Source organism: Saccopteryx leptura, chromosome 5 (assembly GCF_036850995.1).
Source record: "Saccopteryx leptura isolate mSacLep1 chromosome 5, mSacLep1_pri_phased_curated, whole genome shotgun sequence".
Lineage (NCBI taxonomy): Eukaryota > Metazoa > Chordata > Mammalia > Chiroptera > Emballonuridae > Saccopteryx > Saccopteryx leptura.
The window spans coordinates 112,821,414-112,841,313 of NC_089507.1; the positions used below are offsets into that span (position 1 = coordinate 112,821,414).

A 19,900-nucleotide genomic window follows, 5' to 3' on the forward strand; every position below is an offset into this window, starting at 1 on the left:
AACCAATGTCACCCCAGTGATTTCAATTAAAAACTTTTTTAAAGTTAACTATCTGTTCCTTTACAGGAAAAGTTTGTTGATCCTTGACAAAGTATGTCAGCCCCTCCTCCCTGTCCCCTTTTCTTGGAGAAAACTGTGCTGGAGCCCTTGTTCTAGATTCATGTGGACAGTTGTTTTTAAGATCTGCATAGCAGCTGTGCCTCCTCCGTCTCTGGGGTCCCAGGTCCTCTTGGTTTGTTTCCTTCCCTCCTGATAGAGGATATATTGTATTCGATTTTCCTGACGGAAAAAAGGATGCATCAGGAAATGATTTGCTGTTGCTCTTGGTTTTAGGTGATTAGTTATTTTCCCTGAGAATTTTAAAAGAATTGCTTTGTATTACCTTACCGCTTCTAGTGTTGCTACTATAAAATCTACAGACTTTTCCATTTCTAGTGTATTGTAACTTGTTTTTCTTTTCTGGAAACTTTTGGAACCTTTATCTCAAGTGTTTTAATATGTCAAAGAGAAGTACCTTGTTATTTATTTTTATTTTTATAAATTATTTATTGATTTTAGAGAGAGGAGAGGAGAGAGAGAAAAAGAGAGAACGGGGGTGGGGTGAGTGGGAAACATCAACTTGTAGTAGTTGTTTCCCATATAAGCCCTGACTGGGCAAGCCTGGGGTTTTGAACCTGTGACATCAGGTTTCCAGATCAACACTTGATCCTCTGCACCACCACGGGCCAAGCGTAATATACTGCTCACAAAAATTAGGGGATATTTTATCGCTTCATACTCTTTTTGAAATATCCCCTAATTTTTGTGAGCAGTATATTATTACTAATGCTGACAGGTTATCTGGAAATGTAATTAAACATGAATATTTATTTTGCTTTTTAAAGATATTTAGAGCCTGTGATTTACTTTTAGGATTCATAACACTTAGGGGCCTTAGGCATAGTCCCTATGTGTCTAGTGTTAAAATTCCCAACTTTGCGCTATGGAACTCAGAAGAAAGCTGGGGGGGTTGTGCTCATGTAGATTGAACTTTGCAGGTACTCAGTGCGACATGATTTAATGAGTGTGGATGGAAGGGGTCCTGGCAGCAGGTCGTGAGGCACAGGCGTGAAGAGCGAGGCTCCTGTATTTATGAGCTGTCTGGTGGCTGGGGGCAGGGAAGAGTGCATGGTGCTCATGGTCCTGTCTCTTTCTTTGCCTTATGTAAATTCTCCATGAATAAATGATCATTTAAACAATTTAAATAAAGTGAAGGAACTGAACATTTTTTAGTTATATTTGCTTTCTCATTGGTCAGGCAGAGAATTTAGCAGATAGTTTCAGCACACTTGCTGCTGTTGGCTTGTTAGTGTTTAGTGTGTCTCTCTGGGCTCGTGCCTCCGTCACCTTGGCTTTCATCTAGAATGGAGCATCACTGCACATGTGCCCGTGCTACTGTAAATCTGCTGGTCTCAGTAGAGAAGCTAGTGACAGTGGTGCTGTCAAAACTGAATAAAAACTAAACAATTTCTGCAACCATTAAAATAATTTTAAACAGTGTGTATAATATCCCATTTTAATAACAGGAGAGAAATAATGTTAAGGGGACATTGCCAACTTATTTTTAAGGGTTTTTTTTTTTTATTGATTTTAAAGAGAGAGGACACAGAGAGAAAGGTGGGGGAAGGAGCAGGAAGTATCAATTGGTAGTGGTTGCTTCTCGTATGTGCCTTGACTGGGCAAACCCAGGGTTTAGAACCAGCAACCTTAGCATTCCATGTCAACACTCTATCCACTGCACCATCACAGGTCAAGCAGGACATTGCCACTTTTTTTTTTTTTTTTTTTTTTTGTATTTTTCTGAAGCTGGAAACGGGGAGGCACTCAGACAGACTGCCACATGCGCCCGACCGGGATCCACCCGGCATGCCCACCAGGGGGTGATGCTCTGCCCATCTGGGGCATTGCTCTGTTGCAACCAGAGCCATTCTAGTGCCTGAGGCAGAGGCCATAGAGCCATCCCAGCGCCCGGGCCAACTTTGCTCCAATGGAGCCTTGGCTGCGGGAGGGGAAGAGAGAGACAGAGAGGAAGGAGAGGGGGAGGGGTGGAGAAGCAGATGGGTGCTTCTCCTGTGTGCCCTGGCCGGGAATCGAACCTGGGACTCCTGCACGCCAGGCTGACGCTCTACCACTGAGCCAACCGGCCAGGGCCTTGCCACTTTTTGATATATGGTTACAAAGTAGTCCCTATCCTCAAGAAGCACTTGGATGATTACAGTAGAGGTAAACATAGAGGTCTCATGTAACAGGCAAGATATGGTACCTTTCCTATCTTAAGTGAGCTCAGGAAAAGTTTTTTCAAAGCAGATATACTGGACTAAGGCGTTAATAGCAGTAAGAGTCAGGTGAATGGGTGGTAGGTGGGTGTAGGGAAATAGAAGAATTTTAGGTAGAGAAAACCAAGGGTAAAGGCAGGGCATATGAATTTGTTCACTGACCTCTGAGCAGAGGGAAGAGTCTGGATTATGATGTCAAGGGGTTCCAGGAGAAGAAGCTGGAGAGGTGCTCTAGTCTAAGGTCAAATCATGGAAACTTAGTATGCCATGTCACTCATTGCACTGAATGCTGTGTTTTCGAAAGCACCAAAACAAAAGGGTGACATGCTCAGCTTTCTGGTTCAGGCAGGTTATTGTTGTTTTTGAGCACCTAATCTGATTGTCTAATCTTTTTGAAGGTCAGGAACTTTGTTATTGTCTACTGCATCCTCAGAGCCTAGGACGGTGCCTGGCAAATATAAATAGTTAAGTGTATGCTAAAAATGTTCATAAGGCATATAGCAGTTGAGAGCTTGGGCCCCAGCATGGGTCTAAATCAGGGGTCGGGAATCTATGGCTCATGAGCCAGATGTGGCTCTTTTGATGGCTGCATCTGGCTTGCAGACAAATCTTTAATAAAAAAATTAATAACATTAAAAATATAAAACATTCTCCTGTATTACAATCCATTCATTTCCTACCGCTCATGTTCATGGTTGCGGGTGGCTGGAGCCAATCACAGCTGTCCTCTGGGACAACACTAAATTTTTATTGGATAATGCCTAACGTGCATGGGTCGTTGTATGGCTCTCACAGAATTACATTTTAAAATATGTGGTGTTCATGGCTCTCTCAACCAAACAAGTTCCCAACCCCTGGTCTAAATGTTGATGCCACCATTAAATAGCTCTGTGACCTTAATCAAGTTTCTTAATCACCCTGTGACTTAGTTTTCTTATCTAGAAAATGTAGAGAATAGCAGGACCTACCTATTCAGGTTAAATTAGTTTATATAAAGCACTTAGAATAGTGAGCACTACATAAGTATTAACAGTTATTATTATTTCTTTTATGAGTGAAAGATTAATACAAACCAGAGCTGCTAAGGGCCTGATCCCAGAGTGTATGTAAGGTTACACAGGAAGGGGTGGATTTAAGAAATAGGAACACAGTTGGATAGGTTGTGGTAAATAAGGATGAGAAGGAATTAAGGATAATTCCCTAATGTAAAGTTAGAGCTTTAGGTTCTTTCTCCAGTGTTCTTGCCCTTTTCCCTTTCACCCCCCCCCCCCCAACACACCAAGTTAAATTGTGACTGTGACCCATTCTAGTTAGTAGGAAATTCAAGGCCTAGAGGTGGGCTTTGGTAAGTGAAGGGAAGCACTGATGAATTGTGGCACAACCTTTGCTCGATTTTTGCTTGGCTTCTTTGATTCCTTCTCTTTCTCTCCCTTGAAGTCTATTCCATGGACTCTGAATTCTTTTGGTCACAGGACAGAAGCATAAGAAGGGTCTATGGCCATCTCAGGTTGTGGTCTGGGGGTCTTCCCCTAGTTCCCTTTTCTTGTCTCCTTTTCTCTAGTTCCCTTTTCTTGTCTCCTTTTCTCTTTCTTTTTCTGCTCCCCTAATCCCACTATTTTCCTACCCCCTTTTCCCATAGTAGGAGACCAGAGAACAGATGTGTCTTCCTTGTTTGGCCTGAGTGCAAACCAGCTTGGTGTTTCACGATCCCAGTAATAAGGGAAAACTAGGAAGGATGTTCAAACACATGCCAGAAAAACATTCCCTTGTGCTCTTAAATTTAACTTGAAAACGTTTCTCTACCAATTCTGTTCCTCTGGTGTGATATTGAGAAGGATTTGAATCTAGCTTTTGAAGCAAGTTTCTGTAACCTTTGGGGCCTTTTTGTTCAAAACCCAGCTATTTCCTAGAATATAGCTTGTCTGCTAGGCAGAATGTATATTTTTAGCTCACTACTGGGCTGGTCAAGTTCACCTGAACCAAGGGTTCCATGCTAGAGTTGTGATTTTCATCAGAGTAATGGGGCCGGATTCCCTGAGAATCAGAGAAGGAACAACCCTTATATTTCTTTAAAATCTTTCATGTTTACCCTAATGGTTCATGTGAATTTTGTATTCTACTCTAGAGTTCATCTTTGTTTTAATATAAATTTTCTTTTAATTTTTTACCTAAACTCATGCTCCAGGAAGATAAATCCTTCCATTTTCTTATGTGTTCTCATATTCCCCTGCTTACCACTTCATTCCCCAGCTTAAAGATTTGGGGCCAAAACCTTTTTATTTCTCATAATGAGAGATGGCCTTTGGCTAACTGGTCAGAATTTCTTTCCCTTAACACATTTAATGAGACTTACAAGTCTTTGGAATAACACCTCTTTTTATGAATAATTTGTACTAAAAGCTTTCCATTTCTTAGAGTTTGTAAAGAATGCAGATATTCTGTGGACTTCAGTGTCGGCACAGTCATAAAGACAGTAGTGTTTATCATATTCTTACTGTGCGCCAGTTTCTGTTCTTACCCTTTCATTTAGCATGCTGTTTACACAGTGTTTTAAAAACAAATAATGAATCTTGTAGAACTCATGCTAACATCACTGTTTTTTATAATTAACAGATTTCAACACTAAACTTGCACAATGTCTTTGAAGCCAAGAGTAGTAGATTTTGATGAAACATGGAACAAACTTTTAACGACAATCAAAGCTGTTGTCATGTTGGAATACGTTGAAAGAGCAACATGGAACGATCGCTTCTCGTATCCTTTTTTATGGGCATTGATAAATGTTCTTGTATTGATAATGATACTGTATTGATAAATGTAGCAATGAACATTGATAAATGTTCTAGAATTGCTAAACTTGTCAAAAAGTAAGACAGGTTTAAGTTTATATAAATGGAAGAACATACCAGTGTGATTGTTTTCAAATATATTATTATATACATTTCCAAGTTCCTCACCTATATGTGACAATCATTAATCTTTGATAACGTTTCTTTAGCAAATACTTAGCATTTATGTCAGGTACTACTGTAGGTTTTAGGAATAAATTTGTGAATAAAGTAAACTACTTTCCTTTCACTCTGCCAAGGGAAACAGACAATATAAAAACTTGAATGCCAGTGCTTCTGATAACAGGCAGTGATAAACACTGTGGGGAAAGTAGAGCAGGTAAGGGTCATTAGTTCCCGTGGAGACCACAGCCAAGCAGTGAAGGGGAGGCCGAGACTCAGAAGGGCAGCCATGGAAGGGTTAGGGAAGAGCACTAGGAGGTCATTAGAGACCAAGGCTGAGGTCAGCCATATCCCCATATCCCAGTTACTGTTTACGGATGGGAAAACTGGACTCTGACAAAGGCGGAGAGGAAATGAACATTCACTTGAAACATGGTGTTGGAGAAGAGTTCTGTGGGCCTAGAGCAAATCAAGCCTGAAACATCTCTGGAGGCAAATATAACAAAGTTGAAGTTGTCCTATTTCAGGTGCATCATGAGAAGGCAGGGCTCTTTGGAAAGCTCAGCAATACTGAGAAAAACAGACGGCAGCGGGAAGAGGGAAAGACAAAATATGCGGTGGACGGACTCTGCAAAAGAAGCCACAGGCGTGAGTCTCTGGGAGCTGAGCAGGGCTGCTGAGACCGGACACTGGATGTCACTCATTCCTGCGGGGGTCAGGAGTCGGAGCTAACTCCACAACACACAGCAAGAGTGTGGAGTGTGATTGAGTCTCTGTGTGAGTGAGAGGGGGTGCCGAGGAAAGCCTCTCTGAGGGCAATGCTATTTGAGTCGAGACCGGAGCACAGTGAGGGAGTATGTCTGCAGATACCTGCAGGAGGGAGTGAAGGGCAAGTTAAGTGGGTACTGGTTGTCTATATCTGTGAATTAGAAGTCCATGTGAAAAACAAATGTATGGTTTCCCTAGGGCTGTCTGAGACCAGGCATCCTACATTTCTACGTGTCAGCAGTCTTCTAAAAGTTAAATATAGATATTATGTATATGGTTGTTTATCTGATACGTACATTTTTACTTGTATAATAAAATATAATTTATATATAACTATTATATAAAGAAAAACCACATTGCAAACCTAGCACCTAGGGTATAAACTCTGGCACCAAGAAAAAGCCCCAAATATTAAAATACTTTAGATTCATAGTATTTGGGAGGTGAAGGGGATCCCTGGGTATCCTCTGCCACAGGTAATTGGGGCAGAGTTGTGGTTACCAGTCTTACCACTCTGCCCAGTGTCTGCCAGGGACCAAGGCAGGGCAGGCATAGGGACAACACAGGCACATTGGGACACTGCTGTTAGACTCCTGAACCACCTCAGTCTCACCACAGTGGGTGGAGAAAGAGGACAGGGTTAAGACCCAGGTCTCAGTCCAAATGGTGTGGCAGTATCCTTGGCCCTGAAGGAGGCCTGTGGGAATGGAGGGGCACTGTAGATCCTACCCCGAAAAGTGCCGCCAGGTGTGATGGTATCTAGACCGTGTGGCCGGTCAGAGTCCTTCAGGCTGCTGCCCTCTTGGCAGCTTGCAGGGCTGAGGAGTGGCTTCCTCACCATGTGGAGCGCTGTTTAGAAACACCTGAATTCAGAAGACAGTGATTCAGCTTGTTCTCAGTACCTGACACAGTGGTTGGTATTGAGCTGAATGCTGATGTAAGGACCGTGGAGTTCTTTTGGACCAATAGGAGAACGTCTGACTCATTACACTTGCAGTTGTTAGTGAGAAACCTCTGTTAGTTTGCCCATGTTCTAGGCACTAATGATGCATAAGATAATGGAAATGTTTCTGGAAGATTTCATCATTTGCAAACATCTTTTACATTTTTGAATGTTATTCGGTACTTCAAACAAGCCTATCAGATTGATAGGCCAGATATAATTACAGTCTTTATGTAACAGATGAGGAAACTGGTACTTAGGGGTACAGGAACTTGCCCAGGGTCACATAGGATGGAGCACAGACTTGAATACAAGGTTTCTAAAATCTAATTCCCTACACTTACTGTATCTTTAGAGCATGTTTGCTATAGATTTCTGCCTTTAAAGAGTTGATTATTCAGTCAGCCTCTTTAAATTTTTATGTGGATCATCGTGGATTGTTTTGGAGTAGGAATCTTGATAGAAATTGAGTAAGTGTTAAAGGCTACTTGTGTGTTAATGAGGTTGTCTAGGCAAGTGCTAAGGTACTGTGAAGAGTAACTAAAATACTAAACAGAGAAGATAAGGAACTAGTGATAGAAGATTACAAAAAAAGGGAAATGAGTATAATAAAGAAAAAGAAAAGAATGTGTTCTTTACTAGTTTGAAAATGAAAAATGCTCCCTCCCCACTTAGTACTGTCATTTATGTTAGTATTTAATTTTTCCCTTTTTATTTATTTATTTATTTGAGAGGAGAGGAGGGAGGAGAGATGAGAAGCATCTTCACTTCACTTTAGTTGCTGCTTCACTTTAGTTGTTCACTGATTGCTTTTTCATACGTGCTTTGACTGGGAGGGGGGGCTTAAGCTGAGCCTTGACCACTTGCTCAAGCCAGCAGCCTTGGACATCAAGCCAGCGACCATAAGATCATTTCAATGATCTTGTGCTCACACTGGCGATCCTGCACGTAAGCTGGTGAGCCTGCGCTCAAGCTGGCAATCTCAGGGTCTTGAACATGGGACCTCAGCATCCCAGGTCAACATTCTGTCCACTGAGCAACCACTAGTCAGTCTGCCTTTTTTTAAATGTGTGTGATAATTACTTTACAAATGGCCTTGTAAAATATGTATTATTAGTTTACTTTTACAGTTGAGAATTTTGTGATCCAGGAGGGATAAGATGATTTGCTGGTACTACAGGACAGAGTGCTGGGATGAGAATGTTAGTCTTTTGTACTGTCATGGTCGGCATTGAGGAGGGATGGCTGCCAATTGGAGTATCTCACATGTGCTAGTATGGAACCTGCTGAACCCTGGCCACGAACAGTTTTACTAAACATAACCTCTATAAGGACAGGGTTCTTGCCTGTTTTGTTGACTGCTGTATTCCCAGCAAATATTTGGTGATTGAATAGCTATTACCAACTAAATGTCATCAAGCGTACTGTACAGATGAAATAAATAACATTAAAATTTAGGTAGGTCTCTTACTGTGTTGCTAAGTGGGGCTCCTAACACTCATCCCTCATAAATGTCCTAGGTCCAGGTGTATATGCGGGCATTCTGGTTGATAATTAATGTAAGTAGAAAACATCAGTGTTTTTTGATATGTGACAAATTACCACAGATTTGCCAGGTTAAAGAAACTCTTCTATCGTCTCGCAGTTCTGTTGGTCAGAGGTTCATGGTATGATGGGTTCTCTGCCCAGGTCCTCACAGGCTGAAATGTTCTCCTTGAGAAGGCAGGGTCTCCTGAGTTCATGCCTGTTGATTGGCAGAATTGAGTCTTGTGCAGTTATGGGACTGAGTTCCCTGTTTCCTTGTTAACAGTTGGCCAGGAGTTGCCCTCAGTGACTTGTGGTCACTCTAGTTTTTGCAGGCGACTCCCCTCCATCTTCCAAGCCAGTAGTGGCATGCTAGATCTTTCTGTGCTTCACTCTTTCAGACGTCCCCTCTGCAGCTAGCAACCGGGGGTAGGGGGGAAGAATCTGCTTTTAAAGGGGTCCTGCTATTAGATTAGAGCCACCAAGAAAGTCCAGAGTAATGTCTCTTATTTTAGGGTCAACTGATTAGTTATCGTAATTGCATTTGCAGAGTTCCTTTTGCCATGTAAAGTAACTTGGCTGTGATACCATATATTCAGTCTCAGGTATTAGGGTAGGAAACTTGTGAGTCCATTTTCAGAAGTGTGCCTAACAGGTAATAATGCTGCTTCATGAGAATGCTTTATGGGAGCTCTGGAGCATTCCCTATGGTCGTTTGGAATTATCCCTTTATCAAGTGCTTTCCTATGGTGAGATATAGACGAAGTATAGATCTGCATTTACTATTTGTTTCTCTGGGTTGGAGTTAGGAAAAGATTTTCTCTATAGTCATCGCTGGTTGGTCCTTCAGCAGCAGTTTCATTCTGTGCTTCTAAATTTCATTAGACCAACAGTTGATGCTGTTGCTATACAGTGTGTCCGTAAAGTCATGGTGCACTTTTGACTGGTCACAGGAAAGCAACAAAAGACGGTAGAAATGTGAAATCTGCACCAAATAAAAGGAAAACTCTCCCAGTTTCGTACCTATTCAGTGCAGTTCGATGTGGGCTCACACACAAAATTTTTAGGGCTCCTTAGGTAGCTATCCCGTACAACCTCTACAGACTCATCACTGACTGATGGTCTACCAGAACGGGGTTTCTCCACCAAACTGCCAATTTCCTTCAACTACTTATCCCACCAAGTAATGTTATTCCTATGTGGTGGCACTTTGTTATAAATGCGCCGATATTCATGTTGCACTTTGGTCACGGATTTGAACTCAGCGAGCCACAGAACACACTGAACTTTCCTCTGTACCATCCACATCTTGACTGGCATGGCCGTGGGCTGCTCCGCTGTATACACAGTGTTACGTTATCATCTGCACATGTGCACATGCTGCCACATCATCTTACAGAAACTGGGAGGGTTTTCCTTTTATTTGGTGCAGATTTCACATTTCTATCATCTTTTGTTGCTTTCCTGTGACCGGTCAAAAGTGCACCATGACTTTACGGACACACTGTGTATTTATTCATTCACATTTGTTTTTTATTTTGAGAGAGACGCAGAGGAGGCGGGAAGGGAGAGAGAGGGTGAGAAGCGTTAACTCATTGGTGCTTTCACTTTAGTTGTACACTGAGCTTCTCATATGTGCCTTGATTGGGGCCGCGCCAAAGTCCCCTTGCTCAAGCCAGCAACCTTGGGCTTTTCATGTCAGTGACTTTTGGGCTCGAGCTGGCGAGCTTTGGGATTGTGTGAATGAATTCTCCACTTAGGTCAGTGATCCCATAATGACAAACCCACACTCAGAGCCAACAACCTTGAGGTTTTGAACTGGTGATCTCAGCATTCCAGGTCTTAATCCACTGTACCACCATGGGTCAGGCAGTTTTAAGATTTTATTTGTTGATTATATGGAGAGAGGAGGATGGGGATGAGAAATACCAACTCATAGTTGCTTCACTTTAGTTGTTCATTGATTGCTTGTCATATGTGCCCTGACCAGCAAGCACAGGGCTTCAAGCTAGCAACCCCAGAATTTCAGGTTGATGCTCTATCCACTGTGCCACCTCAGGCCAGGCTATTTTATTTTTATCTAGTTTTTTTTTTTTTAAGTTGATGATATTACAGATTCATTTTTTGCATGTGACATTTTCATTTCTTCACTTAAGAAATATCAATAAACCTCTATTTTTTACTGTCAATAATTTCTTTTTTGGTCAGTGTTGTTTGTCATTTTCAATTTTAGATAATTTACTTTTATTGTCATTTCAAAACTCATTGGAACCTGCTATACAAAGAGTTAATAATAGTATAGTGTTAAAACTCGAAATCCACGTATAGGAAGCGCCTCTTAATGGAGAGCATGAACTAGAATAAAGGATCGTCCTGCTAGCTGACTCTGTCTTGGTTGTAACAGTTCAGAGCATTTGCTCTGCACGTTTTATTTCTGAATGAGGACTTTTAAATGAAAAGTTAATAAATAGAGGAATTTTCGTATTCTGGCTTCCTGAAGAGTGATGTAAGGAAAAGACCTTAGGGAAGGGAATCTTTGAATCTAAGTGTGACCTTCTCCACTTAGTTCCCATTTTTGGCCTTTTAATGTGTCTCAGAAATGCTCTTTTTGGGTGTTTTTCCTAAGGCCTAAGCATTTCCAGGGTGGTTGAAATTTGAATAAGTTAGAGAAAAATAATATATTTAGAAATATCTTTTAGGTAGTTGAAAGAAATTAGACAGTTGCTAAGTGGGCCCAAACTGGTGAGTTAAAATATTAATTTGAAAAATTTATTAAGGTGAGTCCATTACAAACATGTGAGTACATTCTCACCGAGGAAAATAATATAGGTCCTATGTATGGAACGAAATGGGAGAGTCTCCCATACCCGTATTGCCTCGCTGACACAGGATCCTCGTCTCCTAAGCAGAAAGAAAGTAAGCCCTGTGATTTGAATCCTCACAGTCAGTTCTGGGTACCCACACTGGATGTACTGAGAATATATTTGGGCACATGTTAGCACATGCTGACTTTATGGTATTGAATCATTTTAATCTTTTAGTACCAAGTAAGCAGTGTGTTCTAGAAGTAAGTGTGAATATAACTTAAGGAAATAATAGATGGAGCAAATACTATGGTGGATGAGAATTCTGGAGGTCGGTATTCAAAACTTAATGGTATTAAATACACCATGCCTTTGCTGAAAGGATTGTTGATCTACATTCTGGCTAAATGTAGTCTTTTTTTTTTTCTTTTCTTTTTTTTCTTTTTGGCAGAGGAAGGGTGTGGAGACAGGAAGGGAGAGAGATGAGAAGTATCGACCAACTCATAAAGTTGTGTCACTTTAGTTGATTGCTTTCTCATATGTGCCTTGACCAGGGGGCTTCAGCTGAGCCAGTGACCCATTGCTCAAGCCAGCAACCATGGGGTCATGTCCATGATCCCATGCTCAAGCTGGTTAGCCCACGCTCAAGTAAGCAACCTCTAGGTTTCGAACCTGGGTCTTCAGCGTCCGAGGCTGATGCTTTGTTCACTGTGTCACTGCTTGGTCAGGCTAAATTTAGTCTTTAAAAAGAAATAAAATACATACTGACTCATAAAAAATACAGATGAATTTTTACAAAGTGAACATACCAGTGTGTTCACTAAAGAGAGCGCTCTTAGCACCACAGGATTCCTCTTTTTCCCTCTAACCACTGTATCAACATTGAGTACATTTAGTTCAGACAGCTCTTTTGTATCTGATTTTACTAGGGTGATTTGTGATGAGTAACTGAGATTGAGTATGGTACAAGAAAATAGAACAAAACTTTTCAGAGATTTCATTATGTAGTGAACTAGGACTTTTTTTTTTAAGGAATTTATAGCTGAAACCTAAAGGGGCTGTAAGTCAGCTCCAGACGCTCACAGATTGCGCATGTTTTGAAGCTGCCCCCTTCTCTGTTGATGCCTTGTTTTTTCTCCCATGCACCCAGCCATTGCCAGCTCTCTGTAGCATTTGTGCCAGATCAGTTCTTTCTTAGGTGATCTGTATTGCCCTCTAGTTTCCTTGTAATATAGGTTAATATTTTGATATGTTATTCTGATAGTTCTTTTTTTTAATTTTTCTGAAGTGAGAAGCAGGGAGACGGCCCCCTCATGCGCCCGACCGGGATCCACTTGGTATGCCCACTAGGGGGTGATGCTCTGCCCATCTGGGCCGCTGCTCCATTGCAACCAGAGCCATTCTAGCGCCTGAGGTGGAGGCCATGGAGCCATCCTCAGCACCCAGGCCAACTTTGCTCCAATGGAACCTTGGCTGTAGGAGGGGAAGAGAGAGATAGAACCAAAAGGGGGAAGGATAGAGAAGCAGGTGCTTTTCCTGTGTGCCCCGACTGGGAATTGAATCTGATCGTTCTTATATAGTAATTTACTTAATTTTCTGTTTTATTATTGCATCTAAGTTTATTTAAAACAATTGTAATAGTTTCCTTTTTCTGTAATGGTTTTTTTTTGTGTATTTTTTTTTTTTTTACAGAAATCCTGGCTGTGATATTACACTAAACAGATGAGATTTTTGCTTTGCCGTGTTTGTTTCTTTTAATCTAAAGAATTTTACTTATATTTACTAGAATAATATATTGAAGAAATATATATACATATAGACATGAAAATATTTTATTAGTTACTAATATTAATTACAAATAAACAAAAGGATTTATAAGGAGCATGAGGAAGTCTGACTTGTATCTGGTGGAGAGGGCTGACATAAGGAGGGCTGCTTGCTCTTTCCAGAGTAATGACACCAGGTTCATAGGCATGTGAGATTTTATCCCTGTTTCCTTTGCATCACCAGGACTTGAATACATGCCTGTTACATGTCAGGAGCTGTCCCTGGGGGCTTGGAATACAGAGATGATTTTAAGATCAGGCTAGTATAGGTGACAAAGGTATAAATAATTTCTATTGTGTAGAAGAAATTCTATAGAAGAATATATAAAATGTTATGGAGATTATAAGGAGGGAGAAACCTACATCCTACTATGATATATTTTTAAGCACAAATTTTTATTTTTTAATATTTTCCAGTCCTTATGTACTGTATAAATACTTGACTCCATCCCAAATACTCAAACTTGTTTTTAGTTTTTATCAGCTTCCCTGTTGAGGCTGGTCTCAGGTTGCTTCATGTGGGTTTTATTTTTCACATTTGGTGAGTGATGCATAGTTCATAAAGCACTTTAACATACATGAACTTATTTGGTTCTTACAAGGATCCTATAGAGATCTCAGGAGAGTGTTTATCTTAGAAACAAGGAAGTAAGCACAGAAGGGTTATGAGACTTGATCAGGATCACTGGCTAGTAAGTGCCTCAAGCAGGTACCATTTTCTCTGACTCTCTACAGCAGAACACCTATGATACCTAGCGAGGTACTTAGTGGATGTTCAAAACTTAATCAATTGATATTACTATTCATACTGTAATTCTAATAGAATAAATGCTTAAGGACAGTGTTGTAAAATATTCTGTTGAGTTCCTGTCATGGGAATATGTGTCGAATGAGTTATTTTTGTAACTTGTGTTTTTCAGAATTGCTTAGACATATCTGCCTCATGATATTTCATAGCCTTTTGTTGGTATTATGCTTACGTCCTTTTTTACAGAACCTTATTTTGTAGGTTCTGGGGGTAACTTGGCTTCCCAGAATCCTCCTCTGAATTTTAATCCCTCTGAGAGAAACCATTTTCCTTACAATGTCATCCAATAATTCTCAGTAAATATTTGTTAAGTGAGTAAATGACAATATCTCCGAGTGCTTTTTAAAAGTAAGCATGGTTATGCATTATACATTTTTCCTTTTATTCTGTATCTGTATCTGTATAATCCAAGACCACAAAAAAATGACTTCATTTTTTAATGTGAAATGTGAGTTATATCTCATTTGTTTTAAAGAATATCTCCAATGAATGTAAAAACCTTAACAGTTTAACTAGAGATATCTATGCTTTATGTGTGGCCTATCCTGAACCCCTTGGAGAAAGACTTTATACAGAAACTAAAATTTTTTTGGAAAATCATGTACGACATTTGCACAAGGTAAGGAATAATAAATGCATTATACAAATGTTTGTAACTGCGTAATTATTTGCTTAGTTCACTGTTTCCAGTGCAGAACTTAGATGAGGTTAGGGTTTATTTGTTTTGTTTCCTAAATAGTATTTTTCTAAATCATACATATTTAAGATGTGCTTTTAGTTCTCAGAGAAATTAGTATAATTGCTAATAAGTAGTAGGTGGGGGAGCAGTAAATCTGCCTGTATTATATCAACTATTTTATTTACCTGCACCTTTATATCCTATATAAAGTTTTACAAAAACCTAAAGTTAAAAGGGGAAATGGTTAATTTAAAAGCATGATAGAAATTGTTCCTGACGATTTTGGGGGGGCTGGTATGCCACATGTTTGTGGGCAGCGTCACAGACTTGATCTGTGCATACACAATTTGCAGTATTTGACTACAGACAGCATTTCTAACTCACCTACTGATCTTGTCAGGCATTGGAAGAGACCGTTTCTTGTCTGCGCTGGCAGCTTGACCCTTGCCTTTAGTATCCCTGTGACTATGGGCAACTCACATAACCTATTTTAAGTTTCTTTATAAAATGGAAGATAAAACAATACAACCTAATGTCTAACCCTGCACAAGGCTTAGAGCAGATAGTTGTTTTTTTTTTTCTTGAGAGAGACAGGAAGGGAGAGAAAGAAAAGAGAGTGAGAAGCGGCAACTTACAGTTCCTTCACTTTAGTTGTTCATTGATTGCTTCCTGTATGGGCCTTGATGGGAGGCGGGTGTGTGTGTGTGGCTCATGCAGAGCCATTGACCCCTTGCTCAAGTCAGAAACCTTGGGCTCAAGCCAGCAACTGGGCTTCAAGCCAGTGATCATGTTGATCCCACACTCAAGCCAGAGAGCCCACTCTAAAGCTGGTAGCCTCCAGGTTTTGAACCAAAGACCTCAGCATTCCAGGTCGACGCTCTATCCACTGTCTCACCACTGGTCAGGATGGACAGCTAGCTTTTTAAAGTGATAATAGGTCATAAGTAGAGCTGAGGTGATCATGTAATAGTTGCCTTTAAAACCATCAGAGAAATGCTTGACTTTCTGTTGTGTATGGCAGACGCAGTGTTCCAGTATGTGCACTTACTGGTTCATGGAAGCGCTGTTGATAGCAAGTGCTTTAAATGGGTCTTAAAATGTTTACTATGTTCATTAAGTTTGAAGTTCTGCTTGGTGAGCTGGTGAGCTTTGATTATACTATAACTGATAACTGTGGAAGGTATTTATAAAGTTTGCAATTTTATATTTTAGCATAGGTTGTGTGATTTTAAAAAAAACTTTGAATTGTTTTTAGATTTATAGAAAAGTTGCAAAAATAGAACAGAGAGTTCTCATATACTTTTTATCCAGCTTCTTAATGTGAACATCTTGCATAATTAGTGGTATAATATTAAAACTAAGAAATTAACATTGCTATAACTGTGTGATTTTAAAATGGTATTTTCAAGTAGTTTTATCAAAGTTTATACTTGTGATACACTCTACGTTCTCAGATTCAGTGACCAAAAAAAAAAAAGTTGGCTGATGTGTGGATGACAAAAGTAAATTGTTACCATAGTCAATGAAAGCCTTTTCACCTGTGAGAAGAAAATTTGGTTTAATTGGGGAAGGGAACTTTTAAAATTATAATAAAGTTATACCAATGTATATGTTACATTACCAATAGAACTAATTTTGGACATACAGATAAGCAAAAGGAAGAAAATAAACATCACCCATAACATACCCCCAGAATTAGCCACTGTTAATATTTTTGATATATCTATATTTAAACACATCTTTTTTGGTGCATATTAATATATATAACTTGATTTAATAATTCCTATAATGCAAGATACAATAAAAATTATGTAATGCATATTTTTGCTTTGTGTAGACTTTGAATTTTTATTAGAAACTTAAATCAAGGTATACACTTTATTATCTTTTTGTTTTTAATAATATTGTATGGCTCTCTTTTTCATTGAATAGACTTTTGTAATGCTGGCAATGATGCTAAAAAGTTTTATTGTTTGGGAATGCTATGATTTGTTTAAATATTCCTGTATACTCATAGCAATATTTTTGCTGATTTATCTCCATGGGCAAGTGAAATAAAGGACAGGATGGACAAATGGGATTATATGAAACTAAAAAGCTTTTGCACAGCAAAAGACACCGTTAACAAAATAAAAAGACAACCCACACAATGGGAGAATATATTCACCAATACGTCTGATAAAGGGTTAATAACCAAAATTTATAAAGAACTTGTAAAACTCAACACCAGGAAGGTAAATAATCCAATCAAAATGGGCAAAAGAAATAAATATTCCTGTATTGCTAAGCATACAGGTTATTTCAAATTTATATAATTATTATCAACAGTACTTCTGTGAGCATTGATGTGGCTAAATTATTTTTGTGTAACAAAGTTTTCTGTAGCATCTATTCCTAGACCTGGACTTACTGGTCATCAGTCATGAACATTTTTAAGTGTTTTTGACATATAGTAACAAATTGTCTATCAAACCAGCAACTTCCTAAGGTACCCTGTTCTCCAGGATTAATAGTTGCTATTTTTAATTTATTTACCAACATGATAAACAAAAAAGTACATTCATAGGTTGTTTCTGTTGTCCTGAGCCTTAATTGTTAAAATTCCAAGTTTAATAGTATTTCATTAGGAAATTAATTAGATGAAAGTTGAGGTCGTGATTTCAGGTCATATGGACAGTTTTGATCCGGGAACCTAAGATCCCCTGAATATCAGTTCAATATATATATTTTTATTGTGAGACTAGATTTTCTTTAAAAATAACTTCTAAAAAAGACCTCAGATATCAGTGTGATTTAACTAAATTTAAAAAAAACAACCTAACTTTGGGGAATGTGAAAAATATGTCTACTTTTATAAGTAGTCTTTACAAAAATGAATAATTTGAATTGATATTATATCAGGCTGATGTACTAATATACTTAGCACGTTGATCAAATTGATGGACTTTAAGAAACACATAAAGACATGGCGATGGAATTATATTCTATATATGTTGCATTAATATATTCTAGCCCAAAGAAAGCATCAGACCATTACAGTTTGTCTTTTTATATATAGAGAATGAAACAGTTCACTCTCTAGTGGAGATGCTTCACTTTTATATCTAAGACTCACATTTTTTCTAGTGTTTCATTGTTACTAAAGGAAGGTACATTAGAATGGAACTTAAAACTCTTAAATTATGTTATTTTAAAACATTCACTTTTGATAAATTTTCTAGCTTACAAATGAAGATGCTTAATACTTTCCAAGTAAAAATATTTTTCTTCTTTATATAGAAAGTTCTGGAGTCTGAAGAGCAAGTACTTGTTATGTATCATAGGTATTGGGAGGAATATAGCAAGGGAGCAGACTATATGGACTGCTTGTATAGGTAAGTATGCTTTTAAACTCTGACCATCTAAACAGTATTGCTTGCATTTATAATTGAAGGGGTTTTGTTTTTATATTATCTACTACCCACTGAAGTACACAACTCAAAAGTGTTTCCTGCTATATAGACTTTTCTCAACTCTGGAAAAGGTCTGTAGTCTGGGTTATTTGGGAGCCAGGCTGTGTGTAGAAGGTTGTTCTGTGAAAAGTGTATTTATTTGATAGTAGAGCTCTGTTTCTTCAGCTCGTCTGGGACGACATAGCACGTGATGAATCTCAACAGAAAGACACAGTGCAGCTTTAGTTTGGATGAAGCTCAGCCTAGTACATCTAAGCTCACATCCCCTTCAGTTGACTCCTATTGGGATCTAGTCTGTTATGTTTCGTGAAAACACTATTAGTCAAAGTACTCAGCAGTTTTCCTCTTGAAGTTCTGCCCTCTCCTGTAGGCATTTTGAGTTACCCTGGTGTTATAATGCCCTGCGGTCTTTCCTGTCTCTGCCTTTCCTCGTGCTGTTCTGTCTGTCTTGATTGCTTTTCTTCCTTTGAGTAATTCTGATGTACTTTTCACATTCCCCTCTCTGGACTTTCCTCCTTGCCTCTGCCTAGCCTCCTGCTCAACTCTTTCGTTAACTGCCAGTCCTGTGAGTTCTCATGGCATCTGCAGGTCCTCTTCAACCTGTTCATGCAGACGATGGAAAGACGTGTTTGGGCACAGAGGGCAGAGAACTGTTCGTTGAATAGTGGATAAAGAGCAGTGCCATTAGCAGCTGGGCCTCACCCTTGGAGCAAAGGTGTGTGCTCTTGATGTGGTTGAAGTTGCAGGTGGATGTAGTGACAGTCCCCTGTGCAGGCCAGCGATGTGCCCTTGCCTCAGTTTTTCACTAGGGAGGAGCTGATGAGGAGAGCTGGTCATGAATGTTCTCTGCACACTAAGCCACACAGGAACGCCATGCAGAAACGCCACTTTGGGGCCCAGGCTCTGTTTCCTTGGCATGTCTGTCCTTTGCTTCACTGGCTCATGCTCCCTTAATGTGTTTATAACAACAATGAACTTACTTCTCATGGCCAGTAGCTTTTATTTCTTCTAATAAGGAGCAAAATGTAGTAAAACCAGAAACCAGTCATTGCTAGCAAGCACTGCATTTACTGTGGCTTTTGCTTTTATAGAAGTGTTTGTCATGCATTAAGCATCCTGACATTTGCTGTTTCCCCCTCATCCACCAAAGTGAGATATCACAAATAGAACATGGAGACTTCTCTAATTAGACTGTGGGAGAGGGGGTGTGCACACCTCTGTCACTGCTGAGACACGTGGGCTACGGCACAGAGATGATGAAAGTGTCCACGTGTGTGCTGTGCAGTGCAGTCTCTTTAGCTGAGACGGGTCAGCAAAGATTTAAGTTGTCGTTCTAATCTTTCTTCGTTTTCTAGGACACACCTCTCTCAGTTCTTCTGCATCTCTGTTTACCAAAGTCAATTTGATATTACTTAAATTAAAACTATTATATTAGTACATTAGTGAGCTCTTACTACAAGTTGCAGTATATATGATACACATGTATGTGTGTAAAACAATATGAGGTAGTTGGCATCTCCATTCCTATAGAGGAGAAAACTGAGGCATAGAGAAGCTAAATGACTTTACTCAAGGCCACTTGGCTAAAGAATCACAAGGGCAGAATTTTATCCCAGGTCAGTCTGATTAAACCCACTTAACGTCTTCATTTCACCTTAGTCTCATTCTAGGTATGCTCTTTTAGTCACTTACCTAGATTTTGTTCTCATTTCTCACTCTACACATTCTTTCTAGAAGGATCCCAATTACTCCTGATTTTAGCTTCTCTCTCTCTCTCTCTCTCTACATATATATATATATACACACACACACATATATGTATGTATATTA

General features: G+C 39.4%; 1 protein-coding gene across 3 annotated transcripts in view; it reads left to right on the forward strand.

Annotated features, from left to right (window-relative positions):
• The window catches only part of CUL2 (cullin 2), a 119,440-nt gene that overhangs the window by 17,935 nt on the left and 81,605 nt on the right, over positions 1–19,900 (forward strand). For all 3 annotated transcript variants that reach the window (XM_066384899.1, XM_066384897.1, XM_066384898.1), the window contains exons 2-4: positions 4,929–5,069; positions 14,456–14,558; positions 17,898–17,992. In XM_066384899.1, coding sequence (XP_066240996.1) covers positions 4,951–5,069; positions 14,456–14,558; positions 17,898–17,992 — 317 coding nt within the window. In that variant the 5' untranslated portion in view covers positions 4,929–4,950. The remainder of the gene's footprint in view (positions 1–4,928; positions 5,070–14,455; positions 14,559–17,897; positions 17,993–19,900) is intronic.